This window comes from Accipiter gentilis, chromosome 12, assembly GCF_929443795.1.
Source record: "Accipiter gentilis chromosome 12, bAccGen1.1, whole genome shotgun sequence".
NCBI lineage: Eukaryota > Metazoa > Chordata > Aves > Accipitriformes > Accipitridae > Astur > Astur gentilis.
In genome coordinates this window covers 7,314,707-7,337,840 of record NC_064891.1, presented here as the reverse complement: position 1 = coordinate 7,337,840, position 23,134 = coordinate 7,314,707, and the positions used below count along the sequence as shown (strand labels likewise).

At 41.9% G+C, this 23,134-nt stretch overlaps 1 protein-coding gene across 5 annotated transcripts in view; it reads right to left on the bottom strand.

Annotated features, from left to right (window-relative positions):
* ANKRD17 (ankyrin repeat domain 17) overlaps positions 1–23,134 on the bottom strand; it is a 96,109-nt gene that overhangs the window by 61,207 nt on the left and 11,768 nt on the right. Inside the window, exon 1 of one of the 5 annotated variants that reach the window (XM_049815332.1) lies at positions 14,074–14,164. The exons of the other annotated variants lie outside the window; for them this stretch is intronic. Coding sequence (XP_049671289.1) covers positions 14,074–14,106 — 33 coding nt within the window. The 5' untranslated portion in view covers positions 14,107–14,164. Of the gene's footprint in view, positions 1–14,073; positions 14,165–23,134 lie in introns of those variants that run through there. 5 annotated transcript variants of the gene reach the window in all.

The following is a 23,134-nucleotide window of genomic DNA, read 5'->3' as shown; positions in this document are numbered from 1 at the left end:
AGTTTAATACTCTTTTTCCATTTCAAATCTTCATTCCAAACACTTAGCATACTTACACATTAAGCAAATTTATGCATTAACTGGTATCCAGCTGCAATTCTTTATGCGAGAAGAATTTCATGCCAAAGTAAAAATAACAACAATTCAACTCATTACCTTATTAAGTTCCCTGCCCCAATTTCACATTTATGCAGAGGGGAAGGAAAAAAAAACACCCCAAGTTTTAGTCTCTGATGAGTAACAGGATGTAATAACCACCAAAAAAAAAAAAAAAAAAAAAAATCATTAAAACACTCTGAAACCACCTGTCATCATGCTTCTGAAAGCTCAGCTTCAGACAATACTTTTATATTAACAATAAAAAAGCTGACACATTTCCAATCCAACCACTTGAACACAGGTACGCACCTTCACTCTCCCAAACGCCGCAAAAAAGCTGAACACGAACATTTAATAGAAACCATCTCTTTTGGAGTGAACTTAGAAAGAACTGACCACAGAAGCAAAGCTTTGACAGGGTATGAATAACTTGCTCAGACTGCTGCTGCCTCTGCACCACCCCCAAGATATGGTGGTCTACATCAGAGCCACTGATAATAGATAACACATATAACAAAGGTTGTTCCCACACTGTCCATTGCAAAACCAAAATGGAAACAGCTTTCTGCAAAATAACCCTGGCAGCTGAAGGATACTAAACAGACAGCCTGATCCTACGCAGGCAATTTTTGCTGCCCTTAGGAAGTAACCTGTCATGTCTTCCCAAACAATACAAGTTTATCTATCAGAGAGACAGAATAAAGGGGACACATAACAGCTACGAAGAGAAAAGACGATGCAACTGAACTTCCCAGAATCACCCTCTTCTCTTGTCACCAAAGTCCCCCAATGTCACACCTGAACAACAACTGCAGCCCCACTCCCTCAAGTATCTGAGGTAAGCATCGCTTAAGCTACTTAACAAGTTACTTATAGGGCCACACAAACCAGAGCCTACTCATCACAGCTGTAAAAAGCTTAGAGGGGTTATGCAGCCTCTGACCACCTAGCCAATGGTCCACCCAGACTGTATCGAAGGCTCTTTAAGACAAGCCTTCTGAGCTATGTAAATGGCATTTTAGAGTTTTCCCATCTCTCCTCCTGCTGAAGGACAGCTCAAGGACTGCAAATCTCTCTAGATAAGCTTGCACTTCAAGCACATCCTGAGGACCACCACCACAGACTCAGACTAACCCCTAATCATGACATGGCCACCTTCGATGGATCAAGTAGCAAGAACTAAGGAACACAGAGAAAATAAGGAGTACAGAACAATACAGCTGTATGAAAGTCTCTTCAGCTTTGTCATTCAGTATGTAAAAATGGGGGAATACATTAAGCGTGACTCTGCTCTCAACAAAAGGTTTTGGATGTCTACCTGAAGAGCACCTTGATTCACAGTAACGCTAGCATCTCTGAACAATGTGTGCACTACTGAAAAAGGACTAAGCAGTCCTACCGTGCACTGTCACGTCCTATTCCTCACTGACCTATTTTCAAGGGACTAATTATTCTCTTCAGCCTTGTTTAAGGAAGGTGAGCTTACTAGAAAGAGAAAATCCTTCTCTAACAGTTGGTCCCATTCCGTTTCCACTGGACTCACCTTTTGCCCTGACTGTGTACTCCAAGGATAGATTTAACAGATCCTTTCTCAATAAAAGCATTTCCAAGCCCACAATGAAGTGCCTTGCTACACTGACAGATTCACATCAACTGATTTAGAACCTTGAAGCATGCTCCTTTTAAATAACACCTAAGAAAAAAGTGAAAACTTAAAAAAAATAAAATAAAATCCTGAGCTGTTAAAAGCACAAATGCATCGTTTCAATTCTGCTATCTCTACAAGAGCCAAGCTTGAACTCCCAATGATAATTTATTATCTTTATCACTAGTTAACTTCAGGGGGCTTGTCTGCATGTTTGTTGCCTGCAGAGTCTTCAAGGAGAAGTATCTTGAGCTTTCTTTTCACAGCTCAGTAAGCAGCCATTTCTCTGTCACTCTCAGGCTTTGTTGTAACAGATCAAGACCCTTAACTAATCCTTTGAGAAGGGAGTTTAGAGCAGCTTAGCACAACTAAAGGTGGCCCAACTTCTCACAAGGGCTTTTTCTGGAATATTTTTCACCTCTTCCATTTCACTGGCCCGATGCACTCTGTTGACATTTCAGTTCAGAACTGTGCACACCCATCCATTTCCAGCTGAAACAAGTTGTTATTATAAGGACTGTAGATCAGCACAGCTGAACAATGGAAACACAACATCCTAACTTTGGTGTAGACAAAGCTAGCAGCAATAAAGCCCTATGCCGAAATAGTGCTGCGGAGCCTTGCCTTCATCCAGATTTTCTAACAGCATAGTTGAAGTCTGTTAACACAAGAGCATTTCTCTCAGATTTAAACACACACTTATTTCTTGCAATGAGGCCAGGCCTCAGCTGACCCAAAGCAGCTCCTCTGTAGTCCATGCCAAGGAAACTGTCAAACTTAGCAAACTATGCAGATTCAGATGAAAGGGGACAAGCATTTATAGCTATTCATGCCAAACACAGGCAAGACCACCCTCCTATCCCTCATTACATACAATATAAAACACTGGAATTGTATGTCCATTCAAAATAAATTTGCAAAAAGAAAGCCTCCACTACCACTGCTACATGGTGAGTTTTCACTGACAGAGCATGCTCCATTTGCAAGGTTAGGAAGAGGGAAACCACCAACTTTCTCAGTCTTCGCAAAGAGATGCTTCAGATTTGCTACGCTAAATCTGCCAGAAAACATTTCTCAGTCAGCACAACTTCCAACAATTAGCCTAGTCAGCTTGGCTTCATTCCTCCCTGCATCTGCAAGTGACTACAGCAGCGGTAAATCAGCTACAACTCCCACTAGGAGTTTATTCCTGTTCCCTAACTGTTGTCAAATGACTTATTTCTGTGTGTTTCCCAACTCTGATATTAAAGCCAAACGCAACCCCAAAACAGAGGGCAGCTCACATGCTCAATTATACCACAAAACCTCCAAACAGCAGACCACTCTGTTGTGCTGGCCACAAAATACACATGTAGGAAGACCTCAATTCCCTGAAACTTCTAACATGCAGACAAGCTATTAAGCCAACAGTATTTTGTTTCAACAATATCAGAAGGCAAGTGATTCATGTTTGCCCACATATTTTCATCCCCAAACACAGATACTGAGCTATACAGATTCACTGGATCACAGGACAAGAGAAATAATGAGAACAGAAATAATCACAAGTTACTGTTCCCTTTGGGACTAAACCTCAGACCTCCTGATGCCTAATGCACTCCTTTGTTAACTCAAACACCATGTCCCTCATCTCTAGAAAACTCCTCCCCTTCCCCAAAACTTCAAAGGTAAAAGCTCTGTGTTCTGACGGAAGGAGGCCCTCCTGACAACTTTTGTGGAAACCCACCACCAGCACCCACCGCCACCCATCCGGCGGAACCAGTTGTCTTCGGCTCCACAGCATTGATGAATACCAAACATTCTTGTCGTGGGAAAAGGAACCCACAATGCTAGAGTTCCACGAAAGCATGATCAACCTTTGTGAATCCAACAGACACTTAAAAGGCTCTGTGCATCACAGCAGTCTACTTCAAAACTCTACTACTCAGTTTGGATCCGGGGTGCACACAAACCTCATGCTTCAGAGACTTCCCCTTCCCAACCACAAAGCTGTTCAGCTACAAGGAAAACTAAGGAAAAAAATCAATTTCCCTGCTGCACCAACAACTCTAATTTTACTTCTGTAGTGGCACCTTGAACTGCCTCTTATGTCTAAGAACTACCAGGAGAACCTTCCTCAGGCAGAACAGCTGGGAGGTGGTCACCCAACTGCTGTGTCTCAGAGCTTTAAAAACCCTCGTACAACATCAGACTAGCATCAAGGAATAAGCAAAGACACTCACAGCACCTCTTCTCCCCCCCCCCCCCCCGCCTTTTTTTTTCAGGATCAAGACTATAAGCCAGGCCTCTACATTAACTGTTTCCTGGACAACTCATAGCTAAGGGGCAATATTTGGATAGTGTCCTGCCTGAAACCAACTCCACTTCAAGAAGGAGATCCAGAAGCAGTACAACAAGACTACCTTTCCAGAAGAGGCACAAAATGGCTCTGTGCACTGGGGCTTTACAGGAGCAGTTGGCTTTTTTCAGGTATGCTTTACACAAACCCGCACCTAGTGGCACTGTGTTGCAAGAACTCCAGTTATTTACTCTAATGTGTTGTTTAAAGTGCTCAGGGCTTATCTGAACACCTATCACAAACTGCAGGCTTCCATTACATCAGCTGTTAAAAGTCGTAAGAGAAGAGCGTGGCAGTTATACCAATATCATAGCATATAACCGTCGGAGACTTTTTACCAAACCACTTGCACATTAATGAAGGTGCATACCAGAAACTACACTTTTGAGTGGAACATATTGAACAGTAAAAGACTTGGGTTTCCCCCCAAAGCATCCCATTTTCTCTTTTTAGTACAAGCCAAAGTGGAAGTTAGCATAAAGCTTCAGTAACAACAGCCAACTTGAAATTAGCCGTTTAAAGGATGATATACCAACCCTGGGGCAGCACAACTGCATTTTGTGGTAGTAGCGTGGGGGGCTAATGAAGTGTAGGAAAAAAAGCGTTGCAGAGGCCGCCTCAGCCTCAGGAGAGGTGTGCACCCCGCTGCACCCACCAGCTCTCTCCCTGCCTTCTCTGCCACAACATTGGAAAGGGTACAAATCAAAACAAAGAGTCCAAAATACCATCAGGGATTGAAGAAATGTTTTCGGGCACTACAAAAAATACTGTCGCACAACACACTCCCAACCCCTCCCCGTCTGTCCCCTCCATGGCAGCAGACTATCTCTTTGCTTGCACTCAGAAAAATGAGGATCTACTGTAGAGGAAAAGACATGTCAATGGCAGACATCCATCTTTCCCAGCACAGCAAGAAAAAGAAAAGCTGTTTGCCTCCCACTCCTGTCTGCCTGTTTTGCCCACTATGTATAACCTATACTCCCTCCAGAAGCTTTTTTTTCTCCTGTAAGAAAACACCAGGGAATAGAAAGCTTGGAAAAAAAAATATTGGAAAAACAAAGATTACATTTTTAGATAAACAGTATTTTCACTGCTCTCAATGAACAAACGATACTCAGCAGTGCTACCACTTGTTTTGACCTAAGCTCCATATTTTTCCCTCATTGCTCCTGTTAAAAAAAATCCTCTCAGATTCTCAATTCTAATCGTTCTTGCACATACTCTGACGTGTCCATTCCAGGCATCAGGTCCACAGTCACCAGAAGGACACACAAATTTATTCTATCATTCACTGTGACTACTGAGCATAAAACACAGTAAGCAAGTGGCCTGAACTGCATAACACCAGTTGGTTTTAAAACAGAAATAGTTCTAAGCTGCCCACATGTTTTCTTACACAAATTTGGCAGGAAATCATTCCCTTCTGTAAGTAGTTTTGGTCAGCTGTTCTTCACCATAGCAAGCAAGTGCTCTGCAATGAAGGATGAAGTGGCAGAAGGGAACAAGGACATGTGGAGGAGGGACAGGATGAACACACAAACAGCTATTCTGTTTTGAGTCCAACTCAGAATTCCCTTTGGCATGAATGAAACAGTGATGTGTGCACAGGCTTGTTCACAGCAATACAGGATCAACTTGTATGCAGAGATATAAACCAAAATGCAGGAACACTAGAACAATATTTTTTTTCTTCAAGCAACACAATGCATAGCTTAGCTTCATCACAGCTTTCCCTTCCCATCATCAAAGCAATTAGAGCATCAGTCCCCTGTATAGGACACAGTGCAAATATAAGACAAGTCTGCCCCTCTTTTTGTGGTCAGAACGCCATATGCTATTCCAGGGACTTAAAAAAAACCCAAAGAAACATTATACATGTCCCAACTATTCATCCTTCTTGACACTAGGTGGTAGCTCCTTTAGTCAAGGCATGCCACACTAAGTGACCAACAGACAAGAGACGTGGACACCAGAGCACATTACAAACAAGAAAAGCTATACAATACAGGGGAAAAAATACTTACTAGAAGGACAGAGTTTTCAAACATTTTTCTACTAAGGAAAAAAAGATTGAGACATAACAAACATCTACATTTTGTTTCCAGCCTCCCCAATGTTTAAGTAAAATTGCTATTCTGGTTAGCATATGCAGGTTTAGCTACCATTCCCTTCTACCTTAACTTCCAAATGGAGGAAACAAAGAGACCAGCCACGCTGCTACTGCTTAAAATTCACCATCACAGCAGAACCAGGAGACTGAAGAATAGCTCCTTAAGGGAAGTGCTTTACGTCAAGATCAGCAAAAAGGGTTCATCCCAAGCAAATCAAATGCTACATGCCATTCAACTGCATAGCAAACTATAGAAGCCCCCTTTTTTTTTTGTCCTGCGCAGATGACAATTAAGACCTTGCTAGTATACTGCCTCCAGAAGTTCTGTGGCCTGCATCCAATTTAACCCATCGGTATCAGGGAGGGTAAAGTAGAAACTAGAAGTCCTTAGAGAACATCTGCTTTCCTCCGTGTAATTATCCTGCTGAAATATCCCTTCAGTATCTCTCATCATGCAGCGTAACCAATTCAAAGTATTACATAGAGACATATATGAAGTTAGTCAAAAATAGTTTGGGAGGATATGACTACTTAGGTCAAGAACTTTGAAATTACTTTGAGTCATTCCAGCTTTGTTTATTGGTATTTATTCTTGTCGTGTAAAATTAAATGGAGAAATAGCTATGCAACTGTCCCAAAACAACTAACCACGACTACAAACAAAAACTGAGCCCAACAAAAAAGTGAAACAGAACAAACTGAAACATTATGCAGATCTCCTTTCCTTTTTTGGCATTTACAGTTGAAGTCTTTTTTTCATTTCAGTACAGGAACTGATATGGCCTAGTTTACCAATCTTCTCTTCGGATGAGAAGCTAGAGGATAAAGTTACAGGAGGAGACAGTATCTGATTAGAATTCCTATTGTTACTGCCTGGGGAACTGAGCACAGAAGGAATTATTTCTAATAATTTCGACTCATTTGGTTAAAACTCTTGACAGGCTTGATAGTCACGGAATTCTTCCTTCAATACAAACTACTGTTAGGCATACCTAATAAATGAATTACAATTTTTATTTTGTTCTATTTGGTACACCCAACTGAAAGCTGCTGCATATTGAACAGATTTGAAAAGGTTTTTACATATGGTAAATTAACAGACTTGTGAAGGTAGCTAAAGCAATGCACAAGTATTTGACTAAATCCAAATACATCTTCCTCCCCCTCCCTTATCAAAAAGAGGTCCTATTAAAAAAAAATAAATCAAGGTTTAAGGGCAAAGACAGCAATTTTAAGTGGAGTCTTTCTTTGCATGCTAGATATTAAAATTGTGTGCCAAGTTCCTTCAAATCACTATCACAACTTTGATTTCTACTCTCCCCTTAATGCTTCTCATCACATCTGTTCCACAAAGGTACTTTAGCATATTTATTCAATGTTTACACAACTATAGCTCCAGTATCAGCTTCTCAGTAGAACAAGCTGCATCACAACTCGTTTCTTCTCCTTCCCTCCCCGAGCACAAACTATGTTCAGCTATATTCAGATAACAGATAAAACTGCTAGTACAAAGTTCCTTTTCCTATTACAACATGCTTGTCCACAGTGAGAGACAGGAACACCACATCTCTTCCTAAAACATCAAAGATGTTCATCCGACGCCTACTAGCAGAATGTTGCTGATTTAAGTGCAATGAAATTGAAGAAACTGCGCAACGAAATTGAAGAAACTGTGCAAGAATTGTGCAGCATGGGAGATGGTGGCCATAAGGCGACAGAAAACCACATTTATACTAGCCAGTTATCCAAATTTCCTTCTCATGTGATTTTGATGCTGAGGTAGTGTAACAGGTTGTTTTGAGTGTGGGTTACAGCTTTAGAGCATGTGACTTCCTGTCAGTCAACACAGCCAGCAAATTCCAGCAAAGCAAAGATCTGAACAGATTTTATGCACATGCAGGAAAAAAGGGACAAGTACCTTAGGCATAAAAAGAACCTTTTTACAAACTTCTATAGAAGTTTAAAGACAGGACATATGGGGGGAAAAATCTAAATAAATTCACATAAAACATGTCTCTCAATTCTCTTACTGTTTTTGATGAAGTACCTCATTCGAGCCAACAGCTTAAAAGACAGAAGGGTGGGAAGAGGTCTTTGCAGATGATCCGATCCCACCTGCTTGTCAAGGCCTTGGTTAAGTTGTCCCAATAAGCAAGATGCTCACTGGCAGACACAGCCAGTGAATAATGTTGACCTTTCAAACTGCAGTTACACAAGTAAGTTGTTACTTATCGCCTTAAAGGTTTCTCACACGATAATTGAATTTTCATATTATTGTACCAAGAACCAACTGTTACTGAAAAAGATAAAGCAATAACGCATAAATAACAAGAACGGTTTCCAATTATACTATCAAGTTTGTAATCTCTTCCTGCAAGTCAAGGACAGACAGCTTAGGACCCAAAGAAATCACATCTACCAGCTTCTACTTCTTGATTGTCGCACAGGGGAACGAGGATCCAGCAGCTGAAAAGTAGCTCCTTGCCCTGCTAAACAGTCTTACCAAATTAACTGGAAGGGGGAAAGTAACAGCAATCAAAGACAGGACTTGCTTTTCTAGAAGACTACACCTACACCCTTGCTGTAAGGTCTTTGCCTCACACCACAGAAAAAAATGGGCAGAGGCAGCAGTATTAGGGGGAGAGTATTTTCAAGGGAAGGGAAATCACCTTCCTATGTTTTATTTGAAAGCACTAGACGATACAGAAAGAGCCCTTGGGAACCAGCCAGGCAGTTTCACTCTGGTTTCCACTCACCTTCAAGAAGCTGCAAACACACAAGCTAGCAGGGCCTAGGTGACTGCCATCACTGCTGCTCAGACTGACACCATTCTGTCAAACCCACCAAGCCAGGGGAAGAAGGCGGCAGCACGGAGTTTTTCACTACATCAATAGCTGCATAGTAGATCAGAAAGCTGCTTAAGTATCTCAGCCAGTAAGCTTAGAAAGCCCCTCTTCTCTCCAGCTGATTCAAGATAGGCACAAAAAAAAATAAATTTTTTTTTGCTCTAAAATTTCCTAAAATACTTGTGTGACACTACCAGTCAAGCAAGGATATGGTACAAGTTCAGGCATCCTGGTCTTCCTACTCGTCTTCACTGCACATCGCTAGGGATATTAGTGCCACCTCCTGAATATAAAATGGCTGATGAATATTAACCTCTTCCGTTAAGAGTGTTCAGCTTGCTTTCCTTCAGGCCAATTTTCCCCTCTGAACAATACTTCAGACAAGGCCTATTCAACTACGTTCAGTTCTCACTCACCCAGAGAGCTCCTGAACATGAGTTCACCTCAGAACAATTTAGTCCCACACCTGAAAACGCAACCAAAACCATCTGCTTTTCTTAAAGTTTAGGCAAACTATGGCACGATCAGCAAGCTATTGACTGGCACAAGTGCACTAACCAGGTGTAAACGACTAACAAAACAGAAGGTCGTAGCTACTCCTCGGCAGAACACACGTTCTTGACAAAAAGGCCGTTTCTACTTCAAACTATCAGTCAACAGAATAACTTCACAGCACCGCAAAAAGTCAGAGTCCGGCTCTTGATGTACATACAGCGCTCCATACTGCATTCTTGCTGCCTCGCCACTAGCTTCAGCTAAACCTTTTAAACATCGTTGCGGGGGACGACCTCACAGCATTTAAGTAGGGGTCCTCTTGTTAACATTAGGTCAGTATTTCTTGAGAGTAAACCTTAGAAATCCTACTACCTTGGACACAGTCAGGGACACAAGCTTCCAGTATCATCAGCTGGTGTTGGGACCAAATGCAGCCCAGACTTAGTAATGATGTCTTAATAAAATGAATAGCACAGCAGTACTTCAACTTACTTGAAAATAACACATCAAGACAACATTGTTCTGAGAAACAACGTATGAACAACTGCAAACGAATCACTAGGAAATGCTGGAGCACATTAGTAGCCAATGCTGACTTCATATAGGCAAACTCTTTAAAAAAACAGGAAAAGAGGCAAAAAGTAAACCAGACAAGATTACCAAGAGAAACTGTGAGGAAGAATATAGCGAAAAGAATCGTTTCTTTAAGAGCTGGAACATGGCGAAGCTACTAATGCCCAAACCAGAAATACTGTAATATAACCCTGACTTAAATCTTCAGACCAAGAGACTACAGTGTTTATAAATATTAAAACCTTGGCCTGTTAAAATAAATAAATAAAAAATTGCATTGCAGAGGCCTCTCTGATCTCCAAACTTGCATTACAGACATTACTCTATCTAGTGTTTGCTCTTCCTTCCATTACTGTTTCACAAAGCAACCATGTACTCAAGCAGGGTAGTCTCCACTCTATATAAAGCTTTTGGTCGCTACGTGAGCTATGCTCCACTGTCCTCACTGTGGCTCGACTAGACAACTGAACATATACTACATGATCCTTCCATATTACCTCACCTCTGACCTACACCAATGGCAGCTACATACAAACCAAAGTATGATCTTAGAGGTTATTAAAATATCCCCATGATTCTAGCACAAAATTAAAACAAGTCTTCTGCAGTTGGGAAATACTCCCAATATCACAATAAGAAATGAAGTTTTGATAGCAATGATTTTGAGTTTCAGTTCAAGGTAGGTGAAAGATATTTAAGCTAGAAAGTCAAAGGATTTTTTTTTCTTTTAAGGCACTTACCAAGGACATAAAGAAGCTGCCACATGTAGGCTTGCATTATACTCCAGTCTGCTTCTCTTAAGTCAAGCACAAACAAGATTTCTAAGAACCTGAAGGTCAGAACACATGGTTGCTCCTCTTGAAAAGTCAGAAATCAACATAGGGAATATAAATTTACCCCTCTACTGTTGTAAGCTTCCTAAGTGCATTTCTGTGCTGTCAGTCCGAGTTCAGCACACCACAACACAGACCTCATCCTCACCTGTCAGGACAAAACATACCTCCTTTTCTCCCAACCGAGAAAACGTTGCTGTTGACTCACTCAAGTGTCAAAAACACAACTACGGGTTTATGTCTCTCTTTGAATACCATACTAAGGTCTCCTGTAGCATAATTATTCCTTCAGTAGCATGGATGAGCCAAAACCTGAAAGGTTATACCAACAAAAAAAGCCTTGTTGTCAGTTCAGTCACACATCAACACAGAAGCATGGCCAAGATACACGTTATCAGAAGAACCAAATGAGAGAGAAGCTACCTGCAGATTAACCCCACGGTACTTAAATTTTATTCAACTGTATTCCCACACAGCACTTTAAACACCAGATTCAATTAAAAAAGCCAAAACGAAGTTCATCTTCAGCTGATAGTAGCAAAGCCAGCTCAAGTTCTGCATTAAGTACACCTTCTTTGAAGGTGGCATAAGCACACAGCAGCCAGGACGCCGCATGGTATCTTCCAGGCTAACAACCATTTCCACCTGCAGTTCTGTTAAACTTGCTGAAGAATTATTTTAGTTTTATCCTCGGATAGGAAAGAAGCATGGGGAAAAATTATTTCTAACAGAGTCCTGCAACTTCAGCAATGAAACAACCCGAGACTATGCTTTCACCTCATCTTGTTTCTTCCTCTACCCAAGGAAGTAGCCTTCACACTAGGGCAAGCTAGAACATGTGAACTATGCATTACTTGATGACTATCTACCTTTTTAACTCAGAAGGGATTTTTGCCCCAGAAAGACCCACTCGCTTCTTGCGGTAAGGACCTCTAACACAGTTTGAACCTCAGTCTCTACGCTAACTCAACATAAACTAGCATGCTACAGAAAAAGCCTTTTTTCCCTGTTTTAAATTATAACCAACTTAGAGGTAAAAACATTCTTGAAGATTTTATGAAGAGGCAAGGACTGATGCCTCCAAATTTAACTAAATACTAAGCAGTACAAAGTCTGTCCAATAAAACAGAGACCAGACATATATTCTGCTGCCTAAGCCAGAGCAGTTCTCCCGATCTTCACACTGCTGTCTTTGAATGAACATCAGAAACTGCTCCACAGGAGAATAAAAGCCCTAAAATGGAAAAATAAGACACACACCGTAAACACACTGTTCAAAGCTACAACAGAAACAAGTTCTGAGGGAACCAAGTTTTACCTCTGGACCCGTACTGGGAATGCAAGACAATTGCATTGCTTCTACTGATGCACTAAGAAATTACCAACAGAGTCCACCACTACCAGAGTATTTCAGAGATTCATGAACAACTGATTCAGTCATAGTTTACACACACCTAAGTCAGACAAGCCGTACTTAATTTTGAAGAAGTTTTACCTGGATACAGTTGGTGTCGTCACCAGAAGAAAACGTGTGATGAAATTATCAAAAGAAAAGTCACGGCATTCTACTCCGAGAAGATGTAGTTGGTTAGCTCACACGTACAAACACAAAATACTGCTATACTGACAAAATTAATTTGCTAACTGCCTTTCCAAACTAGACTATTAATAAATACCTAGTATTTTATCAATTTGACATACTATGGAGTTGCATATGACAACTGTCTTTAAAATAAAGGAAAAAAAAGAAAAAGCTTTTGGTATTCAGTAAGACTAGTGAAGTACTGAAATATTTGTCTGATGGCAGGACAGCCCAGTTCACTTTTAGTCTTCCTACCTCGCCACAGAAACCCAGCCGCTCAGACAGATACTGGTAAAGACATCTTGTCTGTACATCTGTACCAGTTTCTTAAGCACAAACTGAGCAGTTGCGTTAACATTCTGGATGTCATCATGTTAAACAGTTCCAAGGTTCACAACGAAGTTAACAGCAACACTAAGTATTCCTATTGATTTAAAATTTCAGAGCAATGTAAAGCGTAACCTAAGTATGGCCATTAAGGAAAAAACCTACTGGACAAGCATCACCGAAAGCACTAGTTTGTTTAAAGTTTGACAGCAGCTAATAAGGTAGCAGCTTCCATTTACAATAAAGAGTACATGCAGATATACTGAAAAGTCAACTGGCAACGAAATCATATATTTTGCTTGCAAAACCAGAAAAACCACAGGAATAACAACAACAAAAGAAGATACTTCCTTGAAGTACTACAGCTAATATAATCTGGAGCAGAGACCTGTGTCACTTGGAACAGAAGTTTCACTTTACGATTCCAAGGCAGGCCTCTCTCCCCATTTGGCTGAAATAGCATTTTCAGGTTTCACTTGCCAGAAGGGAGTATGTAATTTATTTCATAACGCAGGATCTACTTCTGCAGAGGAAGTAAAAGCAGACCACTCTTAAGACGACTAGAAAGACGGTAAGAGAAATTATACAGGCTTAACACCAATTCTGTGCAAGGAACGGGAATGCTGACAAAAAAAAGGGAAAAAAAAAACCAAACCACAAACCAAAACACAAAAAGAGAGTTATGACAACCGTCCGTTCTGCAGAAGGGCTGAAAGCCGTAGCAGCCTTCCCGCAATGTCAGCTCCAAGCACCCGCAGGGACTCCAGAAAGCCCTCCCGGATCACGCTGCAGCACACTCCACGGGCGCGCAGGCGGCCTCCCTCCTCCCCCAGCACCCCTCCACTCATTTGTCTGTCTCTGCGTCCCCTTCCCCGAGCACCGAACCAGGCGGAGGGGCCGCCGTCCGGCCCCTCGGGCCACCCGACCGAAGGCAGCCGGCGGAACCCCGGCCGGCAGAAGGCCCTGAGGGAGGAGGGCGGCCGCTGCCCCGGCGGGCACACCGCGCTCCCCACCCTAGGCCCCGAGTGCCCGCCCGCCTCCAAACCAACTCCCGGACGGCCCCGGGGCCGCCGGGACCCGCCTGCCCTGCGGCGGGAGGCCGGTCTCCCCCCGGCAGGCCCCGGCCCCGGCCGCCGAGGCGCCTTCTCCGGGGCTCGGCCGCCGCCCCCCGCCCCGCCGCCGACCCCGCGCACCCCTTTGTTCTGCGGCCCTCTCCCGCCCCTACCTCCAGGATGTCCTCCAACACGTACGCCTCCATCGCGGCGGACGCCGCCTCCGCCCTCGCCTCACCGCCCGGCCATGTTCCTCTCCTCTCCCTCCCGACCCTCCGCCGTCGCCGGGACGGACGGACGGACGGACGGGCTGCCGGTCGCCCAGCAGCAGCACGCTCGCTTCCAACCACCCCCACCCCCCCGCTGTCAGTACGGGAACAGGAAATGGACTGTTCCACACCGTGCAGGGCGGGCACCTACCACGCGAGCGCGGGGGGGTGCGGCGGCGGACGCGGGGCAGCGCCGCCGGCAGCCCCCGGCCAGCGCCTCCGCCCGGCTCCTCCTGCCCTGGTCCCTTCAAAGAGCATCTGAGCACTCCGGGGGAAAAAAAAAAAAAAAAGAAGAAAGAATAAAGAAAAGAAAAAAAATCCTAACGAAACCAGGTCCTTCCTCTGGTTTCCATCACGCATTTATTTCACCGCGCTTCCCCGGCCATTCGTCCGGCGGCCGGTGCTCCTCCTCACCCACCGCCGGACCCTGCGAACCCCCCCGACTCGCACACAAAACCACTGGAGAGGGTCTGACAAACCCCCCGGGGGCACACCAGCAAGGCGGGGGACGCTCGAAGGGACCTGCTCCTTCTGTCCCAGTGAAGCTGGCAAATCCGCTGCAGGTGGTTTTCCTTGAGTCTTATTTATTGCCATCCTGAACTGGCCGCTCTCGGTAACAAAGCGCGCTACTCACAAAAAGGAAAACCAAAAAAAAAAACCCGAAACACCAACCCTTAGGTTAGGCAGAGCTATGGCATGGCCCACATTTTTCTGCGCTATCATCTGGCTTCCCATTCCAGCAAAACCTCCTAAAACCAACTAGCCCATCTTAAGTGCTTCACTGTCAACTACTGCGTTTCCAACCACCCCAGCCTTTTCTTCTCCACTGCTCGAGGATGATGCAGGGCAGCAAGAATGCCAGAAATAGCCTGCGACACCAGTAACGAAGGGACTGACCATGTGAAGCAAGGTCTCCACAAGGTAGTTGTGAGAACCACCATCATCATCTCCACACTTCTCCTCTGCTTCACCCAAAATACCAAGTGATAACTCGGACCAAAAGAATGAAATTTTACATGCTCCTTCAAACACTAGGTGACAGTGATACCCATTCTGCGCATAGCAGGTCAAAATCGTTGAGCAATCGCATCTGCAGCACTCAAAATATTTCACTTTCCAGTTCAAAAAACACACCGTAATAAATCTTGTCGACCCCACAAAAATCTCTCTCACAAGCTCATTTTAGGGGAGCACAAAAGCATCTAATGGCCAAAGAAATTAAGTTCACATTTTGACTTGAAGAAATGCTAGTAGTAATCACTTCTTCTAATCAACAGCATATTTTTCCAAAATACGCTCTAATTGTAACAAATACTCTCCTCTTAACAGCAAGAATATTCTTACCTGGTTTTAGAAAGCTGACCAGACCAACTACTAACATCACAAAGAGAATTTCTAGTTGATCAGTCTAAATTGTAGGCACAACTATATTCTTCTGCCAAAAATTCTGTTCTTTAACCCCTAAAAATGGGAAATACCTCCTACTCACCTATCAGAAAGTCCCTCATTGTAGACAAACTCTACACCTGCTCCAGCAGTCCATACTATTTTTCCACTTCAGGGAACACCCCAGTTTTTAGACCGTTCTACCAGAATTCATTCAAGGAGCAACTCCTCTATGGGCTGTTCATTTTTGACACTGCAAAACTTGTCTTGAGCTTGTTGTCAGAAGTTAGTATGTCCTACATCATTCATGTCACAGAAGAATTTTTATGCTAGTCATCAAATACCTTAGTGAGCTCTGAACTTTGCCTATTCAGCTGGTCAGGCTTCCTTTCAGAGGTACTATACTAAAAGAGTTAACTGATAAATCCAGCCATTACTACTTTGTCTGCTATTCAGCCAGTTTGGGTTTTTTTTTTTAGTTCTAAACAATACTTAAAAAAAACCAAATAAATAATAACTTATCCTTATAGGAGGTTAATTGTAAGGACAAGACAACATTTTCTAACATTTACCACAGACTTCAACCCACTGAGGTTTGTCTTAACAGTATTTTCTGCAGGATCAAATCTAGTAATGCCTTCCTGACTTCCTATCAAACTTTATTGGGTACATGTACCTACAGAAGCAAAAGCTCAGCAATCTAAAGTTAGATAGTTCAGAAGATTCACAGAAGTCTTAGCTGTCTTGAGGGAAATGAATCATACAGACATCTACCCATCACAGCCTACTTCCCGTAGGAAAGTCCATGTAGGAAATCCCGTAGGATTTCGTCCATGCTAACAATCACAGGACAAAACTCCACAGTTCCACTGGAGTAGTGCTTTTAGGTCAGCATTTCTAATATCCTTAGCAGCCCTTTGCAACTGATCCTGTGTACATGCAACCTAGCAATTACACACAAACGTTAGCCCAAGTACAAAGTTATCCTTGCCAACTTGAAGGATTCCTTTATATTAAAAAAAACTCAAAACAAAAAAAAACCCAGCTACCACCTCCCACATAACACTCATGTCTCAAAAGACCAGTTATTCAGTCTTCTGAGCATCAGAAGGAATTAACAGATACCTTATATCACAAAAAATAAAAGGCATGAAACACAAAACTTAGCACCGAAATTAAGATACTTTACCCACGACAACACCAAAAATGTTTTCAAATGGAAAGACAGCATAACACAGGAACAAAAGAAGCTGTCTGTTCCATGCAAAGCTAACTGAATAGCATCATCTCCATTTTTACAAAACAAGTGCAAGATTTTCAGGAGGAAGAGAAACAAGCTTACCTCAAGAGCTTTCCCATCCCACTTCGAAAACAACAGAGAGTTCTGTCTGCAACAACATAACTTCATTAACAAATCCGTAAGCAAAAGAATAATTCGGAGCTTCTCATGTTGTGTTACACTATCAGAAACACCACAAGGAGCCAGGTTCTATGGTTGAGCAATGAGGGCAGCAGACAACCTAACCAGCTACATACTCCACCGAAAGCAAGTCACACTCAACATATGTTTGCTTTCACACTCAAATTCTCAATACTCCAATCCCCCTCATGTCTGTGTTCCCTCACCTCCTCTCCCCTCTCTGGGCCCACATTCATCTGCAGCCCTCTGGCGCAGGTTTTGAGAGAAGCACTCGTTTGCCAAATGATATCCACTACTCCACTTAGTACTTAAAAAAAAAATGTATAGTCTGGAATACCAAATTCCAAAAAGCCTGTTCCCAACGCTTTATGTCACTACTGGGAGATGTTCAGTAAAATGTAAAGGCTTTAATGAAGGCTTCCATTCTGTTCCTGCAGGAAAAAGAGGTATCTAGGGGCAAAAAACCCAAACAAACAAAAAACCCGATTTAATGTCCATGATTAATTTCTTTCTTATTTCTACTGTGCAGTTTGGGGTTTTAAACACAGGTCAGAAAATGGAGCTTCAAGTTTTGCAAAGGTGAACACAAATCCGCTTCTTCCCTGCTTTCAAATTCAACTCTATGAATTACTATGAACTAAGAGGTTTTAGAAAAAAAACCCCACGTTCTCTGAAACATCTCAGCTTCTATTTGAAAGCTCATTATCTGTATTTTGCCTTACTCTGAAGGGCATGACCCAGTCAGTACTCTCACCTATTACTATCCACTACTAAAAAGCAGCCTTCTGAACAAGTGGTACCTTAAACCAATGCAGCTGTCCAAGCCGTGCACATCTATCGTGTTTTCTTATCATGGTCCCTTACATTCTGTAAGCCTGAAACACAGAAAAGCCCTTATGTTCCCCACACAGAAGGTGGCAGAGTAAACATTTGAAGTGCAGCTCGAGGAGACAAACTTAGCACAGCACTGCTTTAAAAACGGGGGAAAAAAGTCCTATTTCAAGATACACTGAAGCGTGTTAGACCAAAAGGAATCCTGAGTTACAATTTTGTGAAAGCCAAAGCCGGGGACGAGTACAAATCAGGGTTGGTTCATTCTATGCTATGTTCCCCGTACAGCACTGGTAACTAAGGGGAAAGCGTATGATTTGACCAAAGGGAGAATAAAAGCATCCGCAAGAACACAGTTGTTCATGCAGGATAAAGTATATAGCAGAGCTATAAATGCACAAGAGCTAGAGGACAGTTTTTAGGAAGACTCCGCATTCCATCTTCCAGTACCTCACAGGCCACCAGGAATTTTGAACTGGCATCGCTCAGATTATGTCACCCTGAAACACAAGCATTTTAACAATTGATCCGAGACAGATTCTGGCACCCAGAAATGTAAGCATTTGAACAATTGATCAGACAATTCCCACTCTTATATCACAAAAGCACATTGTTATCTATTTACAGCTGATCAAGCAGTACTGGTCACCAACCGTCCCAAAGCACATAAATACACTTTTTTGTGTGTTTCCAGAGTCACAGAGCTCAATGTCAAGGTTGGGTTGTTTAAACCGTATCCCATGCAGATGCCAACACCTTACTCAGCAGAACCATGAGGTGCACTCATTACTAAAAACATGGATCATTTTGAGATGGGGCAAGGGAAGAGTTGAAAATAGCCCTTCAACACAGTACAAAGCATCACTTCGTTACCCTCTTCAGCACGGCCTTCCCAAGGATTTCTCTTTCCAGCAGTAGGTAAAAGCCCTAACAAGATGACCTCAGATAGAGTCAACAAGATCCTGAGACAGTCAAGACCAAAAAGCAGGGTGGCTTTCCAGCCGAAATTTTGTGACACGCCGATTTTCCATGACATGTAGAGCACCAAGAGGCAAAAATCCCACCATTGGCACACAGAATACCTTGAAAACTGAGGCATCTACCACAAACAAAATATATTTGAACATGTCAAATATGACAGGATACACTTGCAAACAGAAGACTGACATTTCGCATGGATTAGAAACACCCATGAAATGAAAAAACTCAATTAATCCACAAAGGGGAAAATTCCATCATTAAAACCTTCAAATTATCAAGTTTCCTCTTCTAACATGAAACAAAAAACCATGGTAAGGTAGATGAGCAGTTGTTTATATGCAAGAGAAACATTCAATGGTGAAAGCAATATTCAGATAGCTTTTCCAAAAGGCTGCTTCAAACTTGTGTTGAAAGACTACGTGGGTGAGAAGCACATCCAAGTCAGCAGCAGTAAAGCACCTAGAAACTTGACCCATTATAGATTCTCTCCCGAGCTTCATTATTGGTACTGGGAGAGCACTCCTATTACTGCTTAAGGGAAGAGCAAAAAACATGTCTAAGACAAGAAATCACCTACAGAATAATCCACAAAAATCAATCAGATGTCTTCACAAGTCATTACACACTGAAGGGATGACTTTTGGTACTCTGGACTTTCTTTATTCCGTCTTAGAGGCTGCAGAAGCAGATCACCAAAACAGCGCTTTAAATGCAACAACCTCATAAAAATCTAGGAAGCTGGTGTCCCTTGAAAACAGATGCAGTTAGTGAAGCTATTCTGTATTAAAGAATATGCAGTCACCAAAATTATCTTAAAGATAGCACAGGGAAAAGGAGGAGAAAAAAAAAAAGCAAGAAACCTAACTTAATTGGGAGACACACTAACAGCTAAAAAACTCAAAATGACACACTAACAATTACCCACCACCTAATGTACATCTCCCCCTCTTTCTGCTAATACAATCTTTCAGCTTTGTGTTGGGTCCATTTCTTCCCTTTTTAGAGAGTTATGATACTCCTACCCACATTCATTTTGCTGGACTGAGCCAACTTCTTCCTATCTGCTCTTAGAATAAAAATAAAAGTTTTTCAAAACCCTCTACAGCTAAGTCAGAAGTGAACGTTTCCCCAGACACCCCTAAAGGGTACACACTGCTCGAGATAGATGAACTAGTATTTATCAACCTTCATTAGGAACTACATACCCACCTGTGCATATACCTTTCATCACTCCATCATATCAGTAGCTGGTTCAGATAACCACTAAGACACTAAATATGTTATTCTGTGCTACTTCTCATATCATGTCTTTTTTTTTCTGAAATACAAAAATCTGGTTATACTGCAAAAGCACGACCTCTACTTCGTAGTAGCTTGCATCAGTCATCACTTGGTACATTTTGTAAGGTCCCTTAGTTCTATGTCAATACAAAAAAAAAAAAAAAGTTTTAAACCTACTGTTTCACGTTATCTCTCCAAACAGATTGATCAAACTCCTTACTCCTGATCCTCAGTGGTTAGTGATTACATAAAATCAAGTCAGTCCAAAAACAGACCTCAGGAACCATCTGAAGTCATAGCCCTCAACTGCTTCTTCTATTTTCACATAGCCTATCATTTTCCTTTTCTTCACTTCTTACAGCAATCACATCTCTGCAGCTGTCAGCCTGACTACGTTTCCAACATCATGCAGATAGGTGCTTTAGTGAACTTCAAATGAAAGAAATCTACTTTCTTCCTTTGATTTTTATTATTGGGGTGGGGGCGTGTGGGGATGATAGGCTTTAACCTGATAAAAATCAGGTTAAAGTTTTAAGACATACCTTTGTTCTAATTTCTTTTTATTCCCTTATCCCTATAATTCAGTGTATCTTTCTGAGCATTTCCAGACTTTTCTGCCAAAAACTGTGGTGGAGCATTCACCAAGTTTTGCAATCGCAAGATCCTTGCTGCCCATCCTTACTATCACACCACCCTCACTTCAGCTCCGTTACCTCCCACAGATAAGGAAACTTGCATAACAAATCCACATATTTTTCTTCTATAACAAGTATGCAACAACTTTTTTGACCGTCCAAGATTATTTCCCACTAAAAAACTAAGCTTTCTCCCAAGACAAGTCTTTCATTTCTGTCCAGCATAGTTTTCACTTGGCCTAGGGCAGCAGCCAGGCATTCAAGACCCTTCTGCCACATTCAGTATTTCCTGCTCATTTAGTTTTACTCGTTTTGGTAAACATATAAAGCCGGCGAGGTTGAAATTCTATTCTTTAAGGAGCTTTAATATGGTATTATTGAGACCTAGGTTTTCCACAGCTCCAAGGAAACTAGTATCTTTGAAAGGTGTCTGTACTTAACTACCTTTGAAAGTGCCAAGATAAACATATCCTGAGCTTTTTATGTCAATTTAAAAGACTGCATAAAACTAAAAAGGTTTAAAGACTGCCTGTTGACAACAGGCTCAGATGTTTATGACCTGTCTAATGGAATAACACTGCCTGATTCCCTTCGCACAACCTTCCTCAGATCTGCTCTCCCTTAACAGAGACACTATGCTGGCAAAGTATACTTGGCAGCTTGCATGAACTATCAGGTTCTGGTGGGAGCAGGGAAGATGATGACTCCATATGCAGAGAACCCTTTTCAAATATGTATTATCTCCTCCCAGTACTAGTTGGGGCATTTCAGCATTCATGCTGCATTACCATTTCATAGAAGATTTCTCATTCAAGGGTCAATAAAATAAGGCAATCATTTCCTCAACTGAAAAAAAGTTAGCAACATAATGCCAGGAAGCTAAGGAAACTATAAGGGTGGACTGACAGCACACAGAAGCTCAAAGCAAAAGCATTCCGCTTACAGGACTTTTTCCAGGAACACTAAGGCAAGGGATGTCAAAAGCTAGCTCTGTCTAAAGCAAGATTGCAACACTCAAGAGTCATAAGTTAAGTAGTCTTAAACTCTATTAGCAGCCTCTTATACTTACCATCAATCTCAAAACAGAAGGTAGATGCACAGTCCAAAAATATTTCTCAAATAAGTCTTTACCTATGCCTAAATGAAACTGACATCTAAACAGAGTTTTATAGTGCAGCAGGTAAGCAGCATTCTGGCACAAAGCAAGAGAAACCCTTCTAAACAGCAAAGAGACTTGTTCCCCAGTAAGTGCTTACATCAACCCTATTATTTTGGATTTCAATTCTGTAAGGCAAATCTAAGCACGGAAAAAGGAGGAAAGAAAATACCTTTACTCATCCATAGCACTGCCCTGAAGATGAACTAAACTAGATCATTAAAAAGCAACTGAGTCAACATCCATTCCTGTGGTTCTGCCTTCTCATTTGTTCAGTGCGTTTTCTCTCACATTGGAGGAGCCTTTACAATTTTGCTATGGAGGAACTGCCCAACACAAATTCAAACAAAACTGACACAACGGTGCACAAGTGAGACAAAATTACGTAGCATTACACAAGCATTTTAAAAGTGTTTTTCATCAGAAGCGTAAGATTACTGGCACAACTTTTTGTCTAAGGGGAGCTTTCTATAAGAGAACTTACTTGAAGTTCTTTGCTTCTTTCTGGCTATTTTGGCTACGCACTCACAGAACAACAAATAATAATGCAAGACTCAGTAACCATAAAAAGGACTGAATGCAACATGCAGGAGACTAGTTCCTTATTTCCAGTTCTTTAGTCATTAAGCTTATACAAATATACATTGGAACTTGTCTAATGTTTTAAATCTAAGCACTTTTTGCAGCTAACAGCTGGAAGTCACTGGAAGTTCTTGAATAGTTGAAGTGCAAATACATTCCCCACAAAGAATTAGGAAACCTTCAACCAGAAAAAGCCACTTTCTAGAACGAAGTCTCCTCCTCCTTTTTAAGTGGCTTAGTCCATTATTTTCTTCTGTGCATAATAATCCAATTAAGTGAGCGTTGATATGAAGTATTTCCATGTCAAATTCTAATCCATGATCTGCTGGATTGGGACGTACCTGTCTGCCTTTTCCCAGCAGTGAATCAGCCAGTTGTTTCAACAGCTCTACATTCAGGTAGGCTCTTCTGAATGAATTTGGACTTGGCTAGTATCAGATTTTGAGACCTCTCCTAACTGCTATGGAAACAAGCAGGACCCATAACAATGTACTTTATGTTTGTTTCTTTTACAAAGCTCTCAATAATCAGAGTTACTTAGCTAGCATCTTCAAGTTCACCGACTGAAAAGGCTAGAAAACCTACTCCATTCCCTGACAGCAATACTAAGCCTGGAGTTCACCATAGATCAAGCTGTTAGAAAAGGCTGAAGAAGGAAAAATACATAAACTGAATAAAAACAGTGAGAGACAC